At 45.4% G+C, this 22,025-nt stretch overlaps 2 protein-coding genes across 3 annotated transcripts in view; one reads left to right on the top strand and one right to left on the bottom strand.

The window, feature by feature from the left end:
• Positions 1 to 1,988, bottom strand: part of RNF185 (ring finger protein 185) — a 12,693-nt gene extending 10,705 nt beyond the window's left edge. The window contains exon 1 of one of the 2 annotated variants that reach the window (XM_044275457.1): positions 1,914 to 1,988. The gene's annotated coding sequence lies outside the window, so the exon portion shown is untranslated. Of the gene's footprint in view, positions 1 to 1,804 lie in introns of both variants that reach the window. The other variant, XM_044275458.1, reaches the window with a different exon arrangement.
• C1H12orf43 (chromosome 1 C12orf43 homolog) lies at positions 1,965 to 22,025 on the top strand. Its single transcript, XM_044281734.1, has 5 exons — positions 1,965 to 2,118; positions 6,882 to 7,119; positions 7,708 to 7,781; positions 14,319 to 14,409; positions 21,536 to 22,025. Exons 1-5 carry the CDS (start codon positions 2,019 to 2,021, stop codon positions 22,020 to 22,022), a joined length of 990 nt encoding a protein of 329 aa, XP_044137669.1. The 5' UTR covers positions 1,965 to 2,018; the 3' UTR covers positions 22,023 to 22,025.

The following is a 22,025-nucleotide window of genomic DNA, read 5'->3' as shown; positions in this document are numbered from 1 at the left end:
ATCCGTCCGTCCGCAGGACAAGCAGAGAGACGGATCCGTTCTTGCAATGCATTTGTAAAACGGATCCGCATTCAGATGCGTCTCACAAATGCTTTCAGTCACATCCAGATCGGCGGATCCGGCAGGCAGTTCCGACGATGGAACCGCTTGCCGGATCACACTGCCGCAAGTGTGAAAGTAGCCTAAGGCTACTTTCACACTAGCAGCAGGACGGATCCGACAGGCTGTTTACCCTGTCGGATCCGTCCTGCCGCTATTTCACTGTGCCACCGGACTGCCTCTCCGTCCCCATTGACTATAATGGGGACGGGGGCGGAGCTCCTGCACGGCACAGCGAGAGGCCGCCGGCCTAAAAGTACTGCATGTCCGACTTTTTAGTCCGGCGGCCTCTCGCTGTGCTGCGCTGTTGCTCCGCCGGCATTCAGGCAGGTGTTCTGTTTTTTTTTGGCCGGAAATAAAACCGCAGCATGCTGCAGTATTATCTCCTTCCTGAAAAGTCTAAAAGACCTGTACGTTTCGTGTACAGAGCCGGGCCACTCCCTAAGGCAGGGAAAAGCCTGTAAGCCACAGTAACATATATAGATATAACTCGGACAACCCCTTTAAGATCCAAACTACAAATGCAGTGATAGTACTCTCGCCAGATCTCAGTGGGTACAGATGTCCTTGTTTTGACTTACAAACTGTGCTAGCACAGACGGCACTATGGCTGGCGCATGCGTAAGCTTTCAGGGCCATCTGAACAGTGAGGATGCCTAGCCTTGTCAATCAGTACAGGAGGGGGAGTGGTGCCGAGGAAGAGGTGAAATGGTGCTCCGAGCACCTCATTAACATAAAAAGAAACATAAAAAGAAAAGTGCACATTTCTCTAAAATTACAAGTGTCCCTGTACTCAGCATGATCAACACTTCAAGGCAGTGTGTCTGGTTTATTAGGTATGATCATGCTGACAGACATTGGGACTTAGAACAGCTGGAACTTACAAGATCCACATCAGCTATGACTGTGATACCCATACGCTTGTGATTTTCTCAAAACATCTGTTCAACACCCTAAATATCAGAGACATCTCAACAGTTTAGATCAGTGTGGGTCTGAGTGCTGAGACCCCCACGATCCCTAGAACAAGGGGAGAGAAGCGCCCACATATATCTCGCTCGCTCTCCTCCGAGATGGGCCTATAGACTTCTATGGAGCCTGTATACTTCCAGTATGAGTTCCCATTTAAAGTAAATTAAAAGTGTTCAGACTTTTTTTTTTTTTAAAGGTCTTGGTTCACTGAACCCTGTTTTTGAGCACTTGTTGCGAGGAGTCGGACAACCCCATTAAGCTGATAGGATCAGACTACTGTACAGTCTACTTCTAGGTGTTATTTGGGGGTGGATCCCGCTGATGTTGTCAGGGTCAGACTAGATCTAGACATGTCTGATCCTGTTTCCGCAGGCAGATAAGCGGCGTCCCGGATGTTTGGCAGCCATTTATCCCTCTCTGTATACTGAACTAAAGAGGCATGCATGTTCTCCTGACAACCAGCACTGTGCACAGGCAGCAGCCCCCTGGGCGAGTCAGCAGTTCTGCATCATCACAATGATGCAACAGCCCTCCTCCATGGAAGTGAATGGAAAGTCTGCCCCATGCCTTATGCACCTTCTGTGGGAGGGAAGTGACACCTCGTGACTCCAGGTGTCTGGGAGAGCCCCTGCCTGGTAGTCTGCAGTGCATGCTGAGACTTGTAGTACTACAGAGGCCGTCTCTGGCAGCTCACTGTAGCAGCCGGTGGGATATGTGGCAGATATGAACATACCCAGCAATGGCTGATATTCTGGGAGAAGAAACCGCAGGCGGTAGTTGCAATAAGAACTAGCAGTCTGTTTGGCGACGTACGCGCTACAAGGAAGTCTCCTGCTGCTCACCTCCGATAAGCCGAGATCCACCATCACCAAGCGTCAGCTGTAGGCCGTCCCTTTACGTCACTTCCGGGTCACAGCAGCAGCAGACCTGGGGACACGTGAGGCAAGATGGCGGCGCCCAGGAGCAGCTGGCAGGAGGCGGAATCTGACAGTAGTAGCGGGGCTGAGGATCTGGAGCGGTTCCGAGAGGCGGCCTGGGAGCCTCCTGGTGAGAGACCTCACAGCTCCATATACTCATACTACAGGCTTACTTGCCCCATGCAGTGTATTGAAATGGGTGGCATGATGCCAGCCTGCTTCTGCAGCCTGTGGGGCAAACATTTACCTGTTTCATCCAGAATCCAAGAGAGTCTGGGGCAGATGAATGCAGACTCCTGGATTGCACAGTGGTATGGAGATTTAAAGGGTTGTTCTGTTTCAGGAGGAAACTAAACAACACATGATCCACCTGCAATAAAGAGTAGATTTTTACCTGAACGCTCCCTCTCCAGTTCTCCGGGCCACGCTCTATTTACCTGGCTGCAGCAGTGACATAAAGTCAATAACATGTGGCCGCTGTAGCCAATCACTGGTGTCAGCAGTTTCCGAGGAGAGGCCAGTGATTGGCTGCAGTGGTCACATGTTGTTGACATGACATCACTGCTGCAGCTGGGGAAATGGGGCCCTACCAGGAGAACCGGTGCCGTAGGGTGGAAAACAATCAGGCAATTATATCTATTCTTTACTGCAGGTGGATCACATGTGCTGCCAGGTTTCCTCCTGAAACAAGACAATCCCTTTAATATTTTGTATAGCTTGTGCTGTGCGAACCCCCCATGTGGATTTCACGCTGAGTTTTGCAGGAGGATTTTCCAAATCATATGAACATAAGGGTGGGTTCACACTGTTTGTTTTTTAGCTATGCACCTTATAGACTTTTTTTTTTTTTTTTTTAAAGGAAAAAAACACACCTTTGCCTGATGTTACATGTTCTGTATAGGAAAACAAAGCATCTATTTAAAAAAAAAAAAAAAGGTTAAATGTTTGACTAAAAAACACCACCTGAAAAAAAGAGTGTAAAAGCCTAAGAGCAGCGTGAAGTAGTCACAGGCTCAACTGAGATAAAGCAGAAGTGAACAGAAGGAAAAGTGTAAGGCCTCATGCACACGACTGTGGGGCCGCCGGATGGGGATCGCGAACCCATTCACTTTTTTGCGGTGCGGAGGCACGGACAGAAAACCCAGGGAGGCACTCCATAGTGCTTTCGATCCATACCTCCGTTCCGCACCGCATCTCCCGGATATCGGACCCATTCAAGTGAATGGGTCTGCTACTCTGCATCCATGAGGCGGGGTGCATATGGCCGGTGCCTGTGTATTGTGGTCCCGCTGCCGCACCGCCTTTCTTTCTTATCCACGCCTGACTGTGACTTAAACAATCTAGTGAGTGCAGTTTTATGTGAGATTTCAGAGTTTCAGTAAATATACAATGTAATATTTGCAGTATATGAAGGCCCAGATTTACTAACATTTCTGCAGCTAAAATCTGTCTAAAAAGTGGCGCAATATTGCTTCTAGGGTTTCTACACTTTTCTCCGATATGACCGGGAGGGGGGTGGTTTAGTGGAAAAAGGTGGAACTTCATAGGACAGGACCTAAAATGCTCCATTTTGAGCCAAAATTGCGCCGCAATCCTGGCCTAAAATTCTATCTGACAGTAAGCCAACCAATAGTACAGAGTCAGAATCTCTCCCTGCACCACATGTATCCTCCAGCCGGAGCTGGTGCTGGTCTAGACAGCCTGGCTAAGGCTACTTTCACACTAGCGGCAGGACGGATCCAACAGGCTGTTCACCCTGTCGGATACATCCTGCCGCTATTTCGTACTTAAAGTACTGCATGTCCGACCTTTTAGTCTCTCACCGCTCACTGCCGTGCTGCGCCGGAGCTCCGCCCCCATTATAGTCGATGGGGACGGAGCGGAAGTCCGGCAGCTAGGCAAAATAGCGGCAGGATAGATCCAACAGGGTGATCAGCCTGTCGGATCCGTCCTGCCACTAGTGTGAAAGTAGCCTTAGCTTACAACATCTATAGGATTAGGAAATCTGGGACAAAGTATTCATGGGGTCAGTATTTTTATATGAAGTAATTGCATACGTATAACATTGATACTATCTATAAACAGGCGTTGTCTTTATGATCTAAATATAATAAATATGTGTGTGTTCATGTCTTTATACTAGTATACTAGATTATGTTAACAAGTATAGTAGTCCTAGACACCGGTTTGCTGGATACATTCCTATTAGATTGTTGGGGTATGTTCACACATCACACTGAGTATTTTGAGCATGGAATCCGCGCCAAAAAGTGATGCAAAACTTTCCCACTTATTTCAATGGGGAATCTACATGGTAAACCATACAGCGCTTTAAAAAAATAAATAAAAAATTCCACTTGTGGATTTGAAAACTGCACTGCAGAAAAAAAGAAGTGTCCTGTGCATACTAGACACAGATTTCACACCAAAAGCCACATTAAAAAAGTAAAAAAAAATAACAAAAAAAAACAAAACCTGCCTCATTCCCTTAGGCCCCTTTCACACGGGCGAATTATCCGCGCGGGTGCGATGCGTGAGTTGAACGAATTGCACCCGCACTGAATCCGGACCCATTCATTTCTATGGGGCTGTTCACATGAGCGGTGATTTTCACGCATCACTTATGAGTTGCGTGAAAATCGCAGCATGTTCTATATTCTGCGTTTTTCACGTAACGCAGGCCCCATAGAAATGAATGGGGTTGCGTGAAAATCGCAAGCATCCGCAAGTAAGTGCGGATGCGTTGCGATTTTCACGCATGGTTTCTAGGTGACCGTCTATTCACTGTATTATTTTCCCTTGTAACATGGTTATAAGGGAAAATAATAGCATTCTGAATACAGAATACATAGTAAAATGGCGCTGGAGGGGTTAAAAAAAATTAAAAATTTAACTCACCTTCTCCTCTTGATCGCGTAGTTCCCGGTCTCTTCTTTACTTCTTTAATGATGAGCTGTGGGCTAAAGGACCTGTCTGTGGTGACGTCAGATCACATGCTCCATCACCACGGTGATGGACCATGTGATTGGAGCATGTGATCTGACGTCACCACAGGTCATTTAGCCCTAAGCTAGTAAAGAAGAGACCGGGAACTACGCGATCAAGAGGAGAAGGTGAGTTAATTTTTTTTATTTTTTTTTAACCTCTCCAGCGCTATTTTACTATGCATTCTGTATTCAGAATGCTATTATTTTCCCTTATAACCATGTTATCAGGGAAAATAATACAATCTTCAGAACATCAATCCCAAGCCCGAACTTCTGTGAAGAAGTTCGGGTTTGGGTACCAAACATGCGTGATTTTTCTCACGCGAGTGCAAAACGCATTACAATGTTTTGCACTTGCAGAAAAATCGCGCATTTTCCCGCAACGCACCCGCCTCTTATCCGGGCCAAAAATATGACGCCCGTGTACTATAGTTCATTTTTCCCCCTTTTACATACGTCAGTCTTTTGGCCGAGCACAGTCAGTTGATGCTCTTGGCAGCATTGGTAACAATGGGCGCTCATAATTATCTTTAATTTCTGTTGCTGATTGTACGTTTTTACCTAGATTTGTGGTAACTGTGGTAGAGGTCTTACAAACAGCACATCTCCATTTTTCCCTCTTATAAAAGAGGTTTTCCCAAAATAGGCATCATCTTTTCATATGCTCTGTTGGGGCACATGGACGCCTCTTATCTGGCTCGGCTTTCTTTTCATCTAGGTTGCAGTAGGACTAATGGAGATTTGGCCTCTTTCACACGACCGGTTTTTTTTTTCTGTTTACGGGCCGTTTTTTGCGGTCCGTATACGGAACCATTTATTTCAATGGCTCCGCAAAAAAAAGCTGAATGTACTCCGTATGCATTCCGTTTCCATATTTCCGTTTTTCAGTTCCGTTGAAAGATAGAACATGTCCTATTATTGCCCGCAAATCACATTCCGTGGCTCCATTCAAGTCAATGGGTCCGCAGAAAAAATGGAACACATACGGAAATGCATCCGTATGTCTTCCGTATCCGTTCAGTTTTTGCGGAACCATTTATTGAAAATTTTTATGCCCAGCCCAATTTTTTTTCTATGTAATTACTGTATATGCCATATGGAAAAACGGAACAGAAACGGAAACGCAACGGAAACAAAAAATGGAACAACGGATCCGTGAGAAACAGACCGCAAAACACTGAAAAAGCCATACGGTTGTGTGAAAGAGGCCTAAAGATAAATATAGACAATTTGTTGTAGAATACAGTACTAATAAACTGCAGAACATACTCCGTACTGATCAGATAGTACTATCGCACATTTAAACTAACTGGTTCACCGTTTTACGTCCTATTATCCTCATTTTAATGTTCTGTTAAAGGGGTTCTGTCGTCAGATATGTCGCAATTAAACAGTCTCATCTGAGACGTGCGCTTGACAGTTGAACATCATGGTCTTGGTCCCATCTTCCTGGGTTCCCGCAATAAATGTTTTGTAATATGCAAATGAGACCCTAGGAGCAACGAGGGTGGTGCTGTTGCATCTGGTTGCTCCCAGAGGCTCCGCTCACTGCCCTTCATGCTGTGCCCCCACCACTGACTGAAAGGAACAGGCAGTGAAAACATACACCTGGCCTGGAGGTCTTGTGGGAGCTGCGGGCGCCGGAGCATCTGGGAGCAACAAAGTGCAATGTCACTGCTCCTAGGGGCACATTTGCATATTATAAAACATCTATTTTTTTAAATAATGAGGGCACATAGGAAGATGGGACCTAGACTATGATGTTTCGATGTCAAGCACACATCAGGCGAGACGATTTTATTGCGACGTCTCTGATGACAGAACCCCTTTAAATTGAATTAGTTTCTGCCAAAACGTAAAATTCCCAATAGTGACCGTAGTTACCGGTACTTTCTTTTATATTAAGGTTCAGTGAAGAAAATAGGCTCAGTTTCCAGAGAAATCTGCTTCTCCTGTTGCCCCAAGCTTACGGTATGTACAGTAAAATATCATGACCAGATTCTCTACCTTTGCCAAAGTCCTCTAAACATTTCAGCCTTTTCTAGGGTTCGACCTAACAGCCATGAGCATGACGGGAATGAACTCCAAACTACCCCTGAATTCCGCACTCATGTTGCCAAGAAGCTGGCTGCCATGCTGGACAGGTAAGCAGAAGCACTTGTTAGGCTAGGTTCACATCTGCTGCGGTTCAGTTACGAGGCTTCGTTACAGATTGTGGCAAAAAAAAAAAAACAGGACAAAATACTGTTCAATACTAATTCATGGAAACCCGATGAACCTCATTATGGTCAATGGGATTCGTCGGGAGTCATCAGTGTTTGTCATGGCGAATCTGGTGCTTTTATTTTTTTTCTGGTCCCACAATGGAACAGAAAAAGAGAAAATGTGCCGTAGATGTGAACATAGCCTTAGGGCTCATACACACGAATGTGGTGCCGCAAAAGATGAGGACAGCACTCCATGTGCTGTCCACATCCGTTGCTCCATTCCGTGGGGCCGCTAAAAAATAGAAGATGTCCTATTCTTGTCCGTTTTACGGACAAGAGTATGCATTTTTCTATTATGGGCGGCCCGTTCCGAAAATTGCAAAACGCACACGGGTGGCATCTGTGTTTTGTGGATCCGCAATTTGCGGACTAAAATACACAGCGCGGTCATGTGCATGAGCCCTTACACTCTGTATAATTCCTGCTTGTGACTATGGGAAAAAAATGTTTGCCTGTGTTCTTCAGCTGCATCAGAGAAATTCCAGGAAGCAACAGCTTCAATCAGGAATCTGCAGCCGCATCAGACTCCGAAGATGAAGGTAAATAGTATCATCATATCGACATTTGGATACAGGTTCCTTATTCCTACTTTCAAGTTCCAGCAATTTCAGCTTTGTCTTACTTGTTCCTAGACCTAACATAAAACAACCAGCTCCAGCAAATGCGTAACCATCCTGCCACCCTCTAGCCTAGCTCGCATTATAAGAGTCCATTCACACGTCCGCAATTCTGGTCCGCATTTTGCAGAACGGAATTGCGGACCCATTCATTTCTATGGGGCAACACTATGTGCTGTCCGGATCCGCACTTACGGGTCCGCAATTCCGTTCCCCCCCCCAAAATAGAATATGTCCTATTCTTGTCGTCCACAATTGCGGACAAGATTAGGCATTTTCTATTATAATGCCGGCGATGTGCGGTCCTGCAAAATGCGGAACGCACATTGCCGATGTCTGTGTTTTGTGGATCCGCAAAACACTTACGGATGTGTGAATGGACCCTAAGAGTGTTCTTCCGTTTTTCTCATGCCAACTCTACATTTATTTTTAAAAACGGAATACGCTTCTGTCCTGCATTTTTATTGCATTTTGCATTTACTCTCTGTAGTCAGTAGCTCTGATTTATTATATTTACATGATATGTCTCATATGGCCTGATGTATAGGAAAATCAAATGCACGAGAGGCCGCAGTCTGCGCCTATGCAGCAGCATGATCAGGAAATAGCTATGTAGATCTGGTGTCCTCACCTATTGCGTTATTCTTATGCAGCAGCCAAAGGGCAGTCTACATGGTAGTTTATTATTCAGATACATACAAGAGACCGCAGTGACACAAAGTATCATGATTACACTCAACGTAGGGAACGTTTTCTCATCGGTCTCTTTCCTTGCCTTGACCCTGTAATTTTACACGAAGATATCTCAGCATGCAAGCTATAAGGCCTCATCCACACGACCGTTGTGTGCATCCGTGGCCGTTGTGCCGTTTTCCGTTTTTTTTTCGCGGACCCATTGACTTTCAATGGGTCCGTGGAAAAATCGGAAAATGCACCGTTTTGCAGCCGAGACCGTGATCCGTGTATCCTGTCCGTCAAAAAAATAGGACCTGTCCTATTTTTTTGACGGACAACGGTTCACGGACCCATTCAAGTCAATGGGTCCGTGAAAGAACACGGATGCACATAAGATTGGCATCCGTGTCCGTGATCCGTGGCCGTAGGTTGCTTTCATACAGACGGATCCGAAGATCCGTCTGCATAAAAGCTTTTTCAGAGGTGAGTTTTCACTTCGTGAAAACTCAGATCCGACAGTATATTCTAACACAGAGGCGTTCCCCCCCCCCCCTGTTTTTAACTCATTGGTGGCCAGTGCGGCCGCCCCCCCCCCCCCTCCCTCCCCTGTAGTTCACTCATTGGTGGCCAGTGGGCCCCCCCTCCCTCCCCTGTAGTTAACTTGTTGGTAGCCAGCCCCCCCTCCCTCCCCTGTAGTTAACTCATTGGTGTCCAGTGGGCCCTCTCCCCTCCCTCCCCCTCCTAATTAAAATCGCTCCCCCCTATCATTGGTGGCAGTGGAGAGTACCGATCGGAGTCCCAGTGTAATCGCTGGGGCTCCGATCGGTAACCATGACAACCGGGACGCTACTGCAGTCCCGGTTGCCATGGTTACTTAGCAATTTGTTGAAGCTTCATACTTACCTGCGAGCAGCGATGTCTGTGACCGGCCGGGAGCTCCTCCTACTGGTAAGTGACAGGTCTGTGCTATAGGCAATGCGCCGCACAGACCTTTCACTTACCAGTAGGAGGAGCTCCCGGCCGGACACAGACATCGCAGCTCGCAGGTAAGTATGAAGCTTCAACAAATTGCTAAGTAACCATGGCAACCGGGACTGCAGTAGCGTCCCGGTTGCCATGGTTACCGATCGGAGCCCCAGCGATCACACTGGGACTCCGATCGGTACTCTCCACTGCCACCAATGATAGGGGGGGCGATTTTAATTAGGAGGGGAGAGGGCCCACTGGCCACCAACGAGTTATCTACAGCGGAGGGAGGGGGGGCCCACTGGACACCAATGAGTTAACTACAGGGGAGGGAGGGGGGGCTGGCTACCAACAAGTTAACTACAGGGGAGGGAGGGGGCCCCACTGGCCACCAATGAGTTAACTACAGGGGAGGGAGGGGGGGCTGGCTACCAACAAGTTAACTACAGGGGAGGGAGGGGGGGCCGGCCGCACTGGCCACCAATGAGTTAACTACAGGGGAGGGAGGGGGGGGGCGGCCGCACTGGCCACCAATGAGTTAAAAACGGGGGGGGGGGGGGTCTGCCCCCTGCTGCCTGGCAGCACCTGCCAGGCAGCAGGGGGCAGTCATGTGCACAGTATTTCAGTATATTCTAACCTGAAGCGTCCCTATCACCATGGGAACGCCTCTGTGTTAGAATATACTGTCGGATCTGAGTTTCACGATCTAGCTCATATCCGACAGTATATTCTAACATAGAGGCGTTCCCATGGTGATGGGGAGGCTTCAAGTTAAAATATACCATCGGATTGGAGAAAACTCCGATCCGATGGTATAAAAGGGACTCCTGACTTTACATTGAAAGTCAATGGGGACGGATCCGTTTGAAATGGCACCATATTGTGTCAACGTCAAACGGATCCGTCCCCATTGACTTGCATTGTAAGTCAGGACAGATCCGTTTGGCTCTGCACGGCCAGGCGGACACCAAAACTTTTTTTTCATGTCCGTGGATCCTCCAAAAATCAAGGAAGACCCACGGACGATAAAACGGTCACTGATCACGGACCTACGGACCCCGTTTTTGCGGACCGTGAAAAAATACTGTCGTGTGCATGAGGCCTAAAGAAGTGTTTTTTCACATTTAATGTACATTAAAGAGCCTTTTGTTACTTATGTTAAGTCCCCTTTAATCTCTTTCTTATTATGTAGGGAGCTTTTTCTCTGATTGATTAGGACTTTCACTTTTGATTTTCGTTGGATGACCAGAGCCCAAATGTTTAAAGGGGTTCTCCAGGCATCATCAAAAAACACAAGCAGTCTTTTGACCTGTTAAAGAAAGATAATTTCTTCAGTACTTACCTGTCCTTCGTTCCAGCCAATGCCACAGTCTCCATTGCATTTAAATGGTCTGTGAGCCGCTCTGCTCAGGTCCCGACCAGATGTGTTCCCTTCTCTTCCTGTTCAGCTACATTTACTATTATGCAGTTGCACAGAAAAACTCGGGAACACATCCTGTTGGGACCCGAGCAGAAGAGCTTGCAGCCTGTGCGAGTGTGGTGTAGACCGCAGCATCGGCGGAGCGAGGGACAGGCAAGTATTAACAAAATTATCTTTTTTCATCAGGTCAGAAGAATGCTTGTATTTTTTTAATAATGCCTTTTAAAATGGTTGCCCAAGATAATTATTAATCTCGGACAATAGCCCAAAAAAATAAATGCATGTTATAGACACCCCTTTCTCCACCACCGTTGGTTTGGCCCTCCTGCTGCTGCTTGTGTACAAACTGCAACAGGGACGTTCCGTTACATGGCCTGAAAATGCTGCAACCAATCAGTGTGCTCAATGGTCTAACGCTAAGGACAGTGATTGGCTGCAGCGGTCACATGGTGTATACTGGCACGTGGCCACTGCAGTTTAAAACAGGAAGTGACAGGAGGACCAGACCAATGGTGCTGAAGAAAGGGGAGACTATAACATGATTTTTAATTACCTCCTCAAGATAGGCAATCAATATAAGATCAGCAGTGGTCTCACACCCTTGCTGTACAACTGTTTCGTTTTATCTCCGGCACTAAAACTATACAGATCCCTCCATTCTTTAGTGGGTGGTGCTGGTAACGGCAGCGCTGCTCCCATTCTCTTCAGTGGAAGTAGTGCTGCAGTTAGCAGTTCTACTGACTATATAATGGACAGGGCTGTGTAGGTCCAGCACTGACTTCTGGCCCCAGAGCTCCTTCTCAGCGGCTAATCAGCATGGGTGCGGACTCCAGCTGAACTGATATTGATCTGATCTATTCTTTTTTCATTACTAAAATCCCAGACAACCCTTTAACCACTTACAGATCACCCATAGATTTTTTTTATCGATTATTTATATTTTTGCAAATTTTAAAAATAAAAAAAAGAATTGAAATCACTCGCCCCTTGGGGAAAAAAATAAAATGGACAAATTGTTGTATTTTCGTCACTTTGCCCTTGAAAAATGGTATTAAGAAGTGATTTAAAAAAGTCATGTACCCCAAAATGATGTAACAATAAAAACTATAGCATAGCCTGATATATGGAAATATAAAAAAAACGTTAGGGATGTCAAAATATGGCAATAAAAAATAAAAATAAAAAAAAAATGATTTTTTTTTTTAAAGTATATACATGTGGTATCAATTGTAATTGTATTGAACTGGACAATAAGGTTGTCCTTTTTAGCACACAGTGAACACTGTAAAAACAGAGAAATAGTGTTTTTTTCTTCTCATTTTCAGTACGAGATATAGTAAATGAAATGGTGCCATTAAAAATACAATTTGTCCCTCAAAAACTAGCCCTCATACGGCTATGTGAATGGAAAAGTAAAAAAGTTATGGCTTTTGAAAGAGTAGGAAGAAAAAAAAAAAATTGGCCTAATCCTGAACGGTTAGGCCTCCTGCACACGAATGTGTGCGCCCCGTGGCCGTGCTGCCCGCCGCAATGCACGAACACCGACCGTGGGGCTGCTGCAGCAGTATGTGGACCCATTCACTTTAATGGGTCCACGATCCGTCCATTCCGCAAAAAGATAGGACATGCTCTATCTTTTTGCAGAACGGAAGTAGGGGTGGCGAAACCCCACGGAATAACTCTGTAGTGCTTCCGTAGGGTTCCGTTCCGCGCTTCCGTTCCGCACCATTCCACATCTCCAGACTTTCGGACCCATTGAAGTGAATGGGTCCGCATCCGTGATGCGGAATGCCCACGGAACAGCGCCCGTGTATTGTGGATCCACATATGCGGTCGGCAGCACGGGACACCTACAGTCGTGTGCAATAGGCCTTAGTGGGTTATTATATAGCATATTTTGCAGTTCATACAACAGTTGTCCAGGAATTTAAAAACACTTTTCTTCCAGAAACACAGGTCCATCTGTCTTTTATTTTTATTTTATTTTTCCCCTCTAGTTCACCATGTCAGCGCATAGTTCACTATTTAGACTGACCTGGGATGAAGGTGTGCTGAAAGTGAATCTATAGACAAATGTTGATAATTATAAAAAAAAAAATCATAATTGAGAATTTGGGGCCATTAAACATTCCAGGGCTATTAATTCTTTCAGTCTGGTCTCTAAAATGCAAGTAACCAAGGTTCTCTGTATAATATAGGGCTAGAGCACAGCAGAAGGTAACAAGACGGGAGATGTCGTCAGTATGTTGCCTCCTCTCTTATCACTCCGTGCCGGTGCATGTCTTCTGAACATGAGGATGTCATGTCAGAGAAGAGGGCTTCTTCTTTTTTTTATTCTTCCTGTCCAGTAACATGCAGCCATTTTGCATATGCAGAGCACCTTGGAAACTTGCCTTTGAGAGACATGAGCCCTAATGCAGGGATCAGCACTCCAGCTATGGTGAAACTCCCAGCATGCACACTTGCTTTGCTGTTCTCAGAACCCTCATTGAAGTGAATGGAGCACTGCTTGGATGGTGGTCTTTATGGAAAAGATTCTGGTTTTAACTTACAGTTATGAGAAAAGTAACGTAGAAATGTATGATCTCCTTTGCGCCTGAAAAGTGATGTTAAAATTTGCAAACTATGTATTTGCGACTTTTTCGAAAATTGTCACATCTCCCACGTTATACACCGCCATCGCCACTTTTCAGAAAGGTGTAGGTGTGAAGGGGTTGTGGCCAGCAGCTGCGACAGACTTCTCTTAATTTACGCCAGTTTTCTGGTGCAAATGAAGCCAGAAATCGACAGCAGCTCAGGGTTGCCGAAGATCTCTGTTTAGGCGCACTGACTGAGGCAATGAAGGGGATATTAAGCAGAAAGCGCAGGTCTTTGTTTCTCATGACTATACGTCTCAAGTCATTGACTTGACTTCTAAGGTGGCCATCCAATAGGTGGCACCAGAGAGCCTGTGTTTGTCCTTCTACATAAGAGCTTATTTAAGACAGGTCATCAAGATATGTGAGGATCTGACCTGCTGATCAGGTTTTTTTTTTTTTTTTTGAGTTTTATAAATATACGAAAACAAAAAATAGCGGAGTAGCTGATCAACTTTTTGAAGAAGCCACTGTGCTCTGTGAGACGGCTGCAGATAAACATTGAAGAGAATGCAGCACTCACATAAGTGCAGAAGCCTCTTCAATCAGCCGATCGTGGGGTTGCCACAGATCAGGCCCCCACCAATCTGATATGAATCACCTATCCTGAGGTTAGGTCATCAATCTCGTGACACAGCACAAACGCATTATGTTAATAGACAAGTCTACTTTTGCTGGATTTTTCATTGGGATATGCCATCAATCTGTATGTTTTGCAGCCTCCTGTTTGGTAATGGTATATGTTTTACTTTTATGTTTAAGGTTTTCGGCTATTAACTACATCTGTTCCTGGGGATTGTAGGAAAATATTATCGTCTCCAACCTTAAAACGCAGAGCGGCATCTTCTACCAGGTGAGGTGGTAACAGGGTTTAAAAACGTTTAGTTACTTTTACAGCACTAGTAGAAAAGTATAGTGATCGGAAGGGGCAGATTTAATAGTCCTTTTAACGCTTAAATGGCGTAAACGTAAACTAGACAGTCTGAAAATGCACCAGATTTATAACAGTAGTTCATTATGGATGATACATTTGGTGCATCTTTAGAGACTTGTTTAATTTTACACCACCTATTGGCTGGTTTACTGTGTACAGTTTGCATCATAATCTACACCCTTTTCACTAATCCATGCCCCCCACTCTTCAGATAAGGCACAAAAAGTGTCTTAAAGGGAACCTGTCACCAGGATTTTGTGTATAGAGCTGAGGACATGGGTTGCTAGATGGCCGCTAGCACATCCGCAATACCCAGTCCCCATAGCTCCGTGTGCTTGTATTGTGTAAAATTGTGTAAAAATAATTATTTGATCCATATGCATATTACCCTGAGATGAGTCCTGTCCCTGACTCCTCTCACGTACAGGACTCATCTCAGGTTAATTTGCATATGTATCAAATCCGTTTTTTTACACAATAAAAGCACACAGAGCTATGGGGACTGGGTATTGCAGATGTGCTAGCGGCCATCTAGCAACCCATGTCCTCAGCTCTATACACAAAATCCCGATGACAGGTTCCCTCTTAAAGTCTGAATAAACGTGGTGCGTTCATGTTCCCAATTTGAGCCCGAATTCTTGTGCATTTTGAATAGTAAATCTGCCCCCATTGTATATTATTGTGAATTGTATTACCCTGACACTTGTGCACACCTGGTGGTTTACCAGCCCTAACTTTTCATATATTTCCTTTAGTCTTTGTGCCTTTTCTCCCTTTTTCTTTATTTTGCATAGGACTGCTTTTGATATATATTTTTGTTTTGGTTTATTTCAGGTAATGGTTTAAATATATACAGTACAGACCAAAAGTTTGGACACGCCTTCTCATTCAAAAAGTTTTCTTTATTTTCATGACTATGAAAATTGTAGATTCACACTGAAGGCATCAAAACTATGAATTAACACATGTGGAATTATATACATAACAAAAAAAGTGTGAAACAACTGAAAATATGTCATATTCTAGGTTCTTCAAAGTAGCCACCTTTTGCTTTGATTACTGCTTTGCACACTCTTGGCATTCTCTAGATGAGCTTCAAGAGGTAGTCACCTGAAATGGTCTTCCAACAGTCTTGAAGGAGTTCCCAGAAAAGCTTAGCACTTGTTGGCCCTTTTGCCTTCACTCTGCGGTCCAGCTCACCCCAAACCATCTCGATTGGGTTCAGGTCCGGTGACTGTGGGGGCCAGGTCATCTGGCGCAGCACCCCATCACTCTCCTTCATGGTCAAATAGCCCTTACACAGCCTGGAGGTGTGTTTAGGGTCATTGTCCTGTTGAAAAATAAATTATGGTCCAACTAAGTGCAAACCGGATGGAATAGCATGCCGCTGCAAGATGCTGTGGTAGCCATGCTGGTTCAGTATGCCTCCAATTTTGAATAAATCCCCAACAATGTCACTAGCAAAGCACCATCACACCTCCTCCTCCATGCTTCACGGTGGGAACCAGGCATGTAGAGTCCATCCGTTCACCTTTTCTGCATCGCACAAAGACACGGTGATTGGAACCAAAGATCTCAAATTTGGACTCATCAGACCAAAGCACAGTTTTCCACTGGTCTAATGTCCATTCCTTGTGTTCCTTAGCCCAAACAAGTCTTTTCTGCTTGTTGCCTGTCCTTATCAGTGGTTTCCTAGCAGATATTCTACCATGAAGGCCTGATTCACACAGTCTCCTCTTAACAGTTGTTCTAGAGATGTGTCTGCTGCTAGAACTCTGTGTGGCATTGACCTGGTCTCTAATCTGAGCTGCTGTTAACCTGCGATTTCTGAGGCTGGTGACTCGGATGAACTTATCCTCCGCAGCAGAGGTGACTCTTGGTCTTCCTTTCCTGGGGCGGTCCGCATGTGAGCCAGTTTCTTTGTAGCGCTTGATGGTTTTTGTGACTGCACTTGGGGACACTTTCAAAGTTTTCCCAATTTTTCAGACTGACTGACCTTCATTTCTTAAAGTAATGATGGCCACTCGTTTTTCTTTACTTAGCTGCTTTTTTCTTGCCATAATACAAATTCTAACAGTCTATTCAGTAGGACTATCAACTGTGTATCCACCTGACTTCTCCACAACGCAACTGATGGTCCCAACCCCATTTATAAGGCAAGAAATCCCACTTATTAACCTGACAGGGCACACCTGTGAAGTGAAAACCATTTCAGGTGACTACCTCTTGAAGCTCATCAAGAGAATGCCAAGAGTGTGCAAAGCAGTAATCAAAGTAAAAGTTGGCTACTTTGAAGAACCTAGAATATGACATATTTTCAGTTGTTTCACACTATTTTCTTATGTATATAACTCCACATGTGTTAATTCATAGTTTTGATGCCTTCAGTGTGAATCTACAATTTCCATAGTCATGAAAATAAAGAAAACTCTTTGAATGAGAAGGTGTGTCCAAACTTTTGGTCTGTACTGTATATATAATTTTTTTTTAATTATTTAAATTAGTAAAATCACACTAAGTATTAGAATGGGTTCCCTATTTTGTTTTGGTTGTTTTTTTTCATACATAAATGGGAAGATTTTTCAGGTTTGTAACCAGCCTAGATGTAGTTTATGATGTTGTTTGATGCACCAAAATGATTAAGAGAAACAATATTTTTTAATAATTCTGGTGCATCTCGGCAGGTCTGTGTGCCACAGTCTGAAATTGACACCACTTAGGAGCTGAGTAGATATCAGACATTACTTGCACCAGAAAATGCGTAAGTAATGGTTAATGTGTTGGGTTGCCTCGGCCACGCCCCTCACACCCATGCCATGCCCTAAAGGTTGTGCAAAATGGGGCTTGCACAAAAATGTATAACTTTTTGGTGCCACGTTTCATGTGTAGGGGGCTTGATAAATAATCCCTAATATGTGTAGTCTGAGGTGAACAGGATAGCTATGGTGACTGTGGAGGTGTGAGTTTATAAACTGCTTCTGTCTTGGCCTCGAGATGCCACACTCTCTGACAGTGGCGCAGCATTAAAGCCCAAGACCACATGCTTTACATCGTGGTACTTTCCACAGGTTAATTATATCCCCAATAGACTATATAGTATTTCAGGAAAAGAGCTGCGTGGCAGTACTGAACCATCATAAAGTTACAAAATTGTTGTTACACAGAAAGTATTAATGCCTTATATTTATGGCGTGGTGGTGGGTAATTACAGGCTTACAAACTCTGCCAGTCCTAAAAGCCACTCATACCACATTGGTGCCACCAATTATACTTTTATCACATGTCTGTGTGATGAAACTAATCCTGGACTATATCAAGGAGTATAGCAGTACATGGTGTTTGGTCTGTTCTGTCTCACTGACATTGCTTACGAGATTCTTTTGGGAAAACAAGTAGCTGAAAACCGCAGTATATAATACTCCCAAACACTTCAGCAGCTCAGCACTGTTTGGTTGTCCATGTCCATACAGGCTGTGGCCTAGAAAATAAAATGATTTATGGTGGCATGCCTAGCCAACTCCAGTGTTCAGTGTTAGTGTCCTGGCGATGGGATTCAGTGATCCAGTTTGTATAGAGGCAGGTTTAGGATATGTATTTCAGTATATCATAGCTATTACCACCAAATTTATGGCACAAGTCTTATTATTTTTATTTATTGTTCGGTTTGTCATATTGTATAAAGTGCAGCATACAATGTGTAACCCTATATAAATAGTAATGTATATACATATCATCTTCCACAGTTAAAGAGGACAAAATACAGTGCAGTGTGTTGTAGAGCAGGAGGAGCTGATCAGATTGATGTATATTTTTGTAGGAAAAGACTCAGTAAAACCTGTGATTTATACATTTAAATCTCTACTGTTTCTGACTTCGTTGTACACAGGCTGGTGTTATCAGTGATTAATAGTATTCTCTATGTAAGTGTGTATACATAGATAGCTGTCAGTCACTGATAGTTATACATGGGGAAGGTATTATGTGATTGATGGCATTCTCTGTGTAAGTGTGTATACAGAGATAGCTATCAGTCCCTGATAGCACCTCCCCTATTTACAACGATCAGTGATTGATAGCATTCCCTGTGTAAGTGTGTATACATAGATAACTGTCAGTTTAGGGCTAAAACGATTACTCGATTGAATTGAGTAATTAGATACAAAAAAAAAATCATTGATGCAAATTTCTTGCATCGAGGATTCGTTTGTGTCATGTGAACATGGAGCGGGAGTGAAGCGCTTGCTATTACTTACCGCTCCGTGATCACCCGCCGGCCCGTACAGCGCTGCACTGGATCCTAACACAACGTCAGGTCATAGTGAACGTAAGCGCGCACTATGACCTGACGCTGTGTGACGTCAGGATCCAGTGCAGAGCATGGAGAAGAATAGGAAGGAGCTGTGGAGCGGCGCCCCTACAGGAAAGGTAAGTATTTTATTTCACTGGCGCTGGGGACATGGCACTGAAGGGGGACATCCGGCAATAGATGGCATGGAGGGGAAGATGGGAGTGGGGGACATGGAGGGGCTGATCTGATGGCACTGGGGGAGTGGAGGACATGGAGGGGCTGATCTTATGGCACTGGGAGACATGGCGGGGCTAATGTGATAGCACTGAGGGAGTAGGGGATATGGTGGGGCTGATCTGATGGCACTGGTGGAGTAGGGGACATGGAGGGGCTGATCTGATGGCACTGGTGGAGTAGGGGACAAGGAGGGGCTGATCTGATAGCACTGGGGGAGTAGGGGACATGGAGGGGCTGATCTGATGGCACTGGGGAGTGGGGACATGGCAATGGATGGCATGGAGGGGCTGATGGCACTGGGGGAGTGGAGCTGAAGGCACTAGGGTGGGGGAGAGCTGAAGGCACTAGGGTGGGGGAGAGCTGAAGGCACTAGGGTGGGGGAGAGCTGAAGGCAGTGGGGGAGAGCTGAAGGCGGTGGGGGAGAGCTGAAGGCGGTGGGGGAGCAGAGCTGAAGGCGGTGGGGGAGCAGAGCTGAAGGCGGTGGGGGAGCAGAGCTGAAGGCACTGGGGGAACAGAGCTGAAGGCACTGGGGGAACAGAGCTGAAGGCACTGGGGGAACAGAGCTGAAGGCACTGGGGGAACAGAGCTGAAGGCACTGGGGGAACAGAGCTGAAGGCACTGGGGGAACAGAGCTGAAGGCACTGGGGGAACAGAGCTGAAGGCACTGGGGGAACAGAGCTGAAGGCACTGGGGGAACAGAGCTGAAGGCACTGGGGGAACAGAGCTGAAGGCACTGGGGGAACAGAGCTGAAGGCACTGGGGGAACAGAGCTGAAGGCACTGGGGGAACAGAGCTGAAGGCACTGGGGGAACAGAGCTGAAGGCACTGGGGGAACAGAGCTGAAGGCACTGGGGGAACAGAGCTGAAGGCACTGGGGGAACAGAGCTGAAGGCACTGGGGGAACAGAGCTGAAGGCACTGGGGGAACAGAGCTGAAGGCACTGGGGGAACAGAGCTGAAGGCACTGGGGGAACAGAGCTGAAGGCACTAGGGTGGGGGAGAGCTGAAGGCACTAGGGTGGGGGAGAGCTGAAGGCGGTGGGGGAGAGCTGAAGGCGGTGGGGGAGAGCTGAAGGCGGTGGGGGGAGAGCTGAAGGCGGTGGGGGAGCAGAGCTGAAGGCCGTGGGGGAGCAGAGCTGAAGGCACTGGGGGAACAGAGCTGAAGGCACTGGGGGAACAGAGCTGAAGGCACTGGGGGAACAGAGCTGAAGGCACTGGGGGAACAGAGCTGAAGGCACTGGGGGAACAGAGCTGAAGGCACTGGGGGAACAGAGCTGAAGGCACTGGGGGAACAGAGCTGAAGGCACTGGGGGAACTGATGCACTTGGGCTGATCGCACAGGGGGGAAGGAAGGGTGTTGGGGACTGATGGCAGGGGGTCTGAGTTTTTATAAAGGAAAACAGTCTATTAATTTATTTTTTCTTATTAGATTACGCGATTTAATCGTTAAAGATAATCGGTAGAATACTCGATTACTAAAATATTTGTTTACTGAAGCCCTATGTCAGACACTGATAGTTGTACATAGAAGAGGTGTTATCAGTGATTTATTGCATTCTCTGTGTAAGTGTGTATACATAGATAGCTGTCAGTCACTAATAGTGGTACATGAGGAGGTGTTCTCAGTGATTGATAGCATTCTCTGTGTAAGTGTGTATACATGCACAGCTGTCAGTCACTGATAACACCTCCCCTAGGAACAATTAAATCAGAAATAGCAGAGATTGAAATGTTAAGGTTTGTTTTTACATTTGTGCTATATATCTCTGGCAGGCTGTCCCAGCAGGGGTCTGGATCCGGCACTCGAGATCTGGTCACAAGCCGGCAAACATGCCGTGTAGCATCTGGAGAAAAGTGGCTGCAGATAGCGGTATTTGTCCGACTGCTGGTCCCCATTATAGTGAGTTGGGGCCGGACAGGAATGATGCAGAGAGATCCAGCAGTCAAATGTGAAACAGGTCTAAATTACAAATCTTACAGAATTATTTCAATCTACTCAGCTCCTCCTGCTCTGTAACGTGCTGCAAATCATTGCGGTTTGTGGTGACAGGTCCTCTTTAGGTGATTTGCGCTAGAGGTATCAGCTCACCATATATATAAATTCTGGATTGAGGTCTTTTCAGGGGGAATTGTATGTAGCAGTTTGAATCTTAGAATTATATGCTGTGTACTGTACAGGTAATGAGCAATCCCACACAAAACCTTAATATATGCATGCAGCCTGCATCCATGTAGAAATGTGCTTTTCGGGGGCTTTAAAGGGAGCGTGATGTTTTTTGCAACGATCAGATTTCTTCTAGGATGGTCTTTCTCTAGAGTATTGGAGACTTTTTTTCCCTTGCACTTGTTACGTGATGCAGGAAGATTAGTAATAACCACTTCAGTGTTTTAGCCCCTGAGCGAGCGAATTTCCTGCTGCAGTTAAGGTTCATGCAGGGGCTTAAAATGTAATGTTCTTTTAAGCTTAGCTTCTAGCAAATAATTACAGTTGCTCACTATATTTCTTCATTTTTGCCGGTCAGTGAGGACAGTGAAGAAGAGGAACAGAGGTGTCGCGAGGCAGCTGTGTCAGGATTAGATATTCTTAAACACAGTGCATTACAGACAACCCTAGTGGAGAGGATCGAAACAGATGCCACTAAACAACCTAAAAAGAAGAAGAAAAAGAAGGCAAAGAAGGATAGAGGGTTGAGTGGTGAGACTGAAACAGATGACCAGAACATGGAACCCAAAGGTAATATAAATGGGTTTAAGAAGAAAAAGAAAGAAAGAGAAATGAGTGACAAGACAGACTCACATGAGAAGACTATTCTTCCAGGGTCTGAAAAGATCAACCCAGAATCGGATTGTTATAATAAGTCCAAAACTGTAAAAGATCAGTCTAAGAAGAAAAAGAAGGAAATGGGATTGAATCAGGAGACTACACCAGATCACGACATAAATACAACGTGTGGAACCAAAAAGAAGAAAAAGAAGGTAGCTGCGGAAAATTGTGATGAACATGACTGATCG

This window comes from Bufo gargarizans, chromosome 1 (genome assembly GCF_014858855.1).
Source record: "Bufo gargarizans isolate SCDJY-AF-19 chromosome 1, ASM1485885v1, whole genome shotgun sequence".
Classification (NCBI taxonomy): Eukaryota; Metazoa; Chordata; class Amphibia; order Anura; family Bufonidae; genus Bufo; species Bufo gargarizans.
This window is presented reverse-complemented; position numbering and strand designations above follow the sequence as displayed.

What these genes read in the sequence shown, in the direction of transcription:
- C1H12orf43 (XM_044281734.1), top strand. Translation starts at nt 2,019, where the DNA reads ATGGCGGCGCCCAGGAGCAGCTGGCAGGAGGCGGAATCTGACAGTAGT. An exon ending in CTGGCTGCCATGCTGGACAG is followed by an intron (nt 7,120 to 7,707) that starts GTAAGCAGAAGC and finishes TGTGTTCTTCAG; the next exon opens with CTGCATCAGAGAAATTCCAG. An exon ending in AGAGCGGCATCTTCTACCAG is followed by an intron (nt 14,410 to 21,535) that starts GTGAGGTGGTAA and finishes TTTGCCGGTCAG; the next exon opens with TGAGGACAGTGAAGAAGAGG.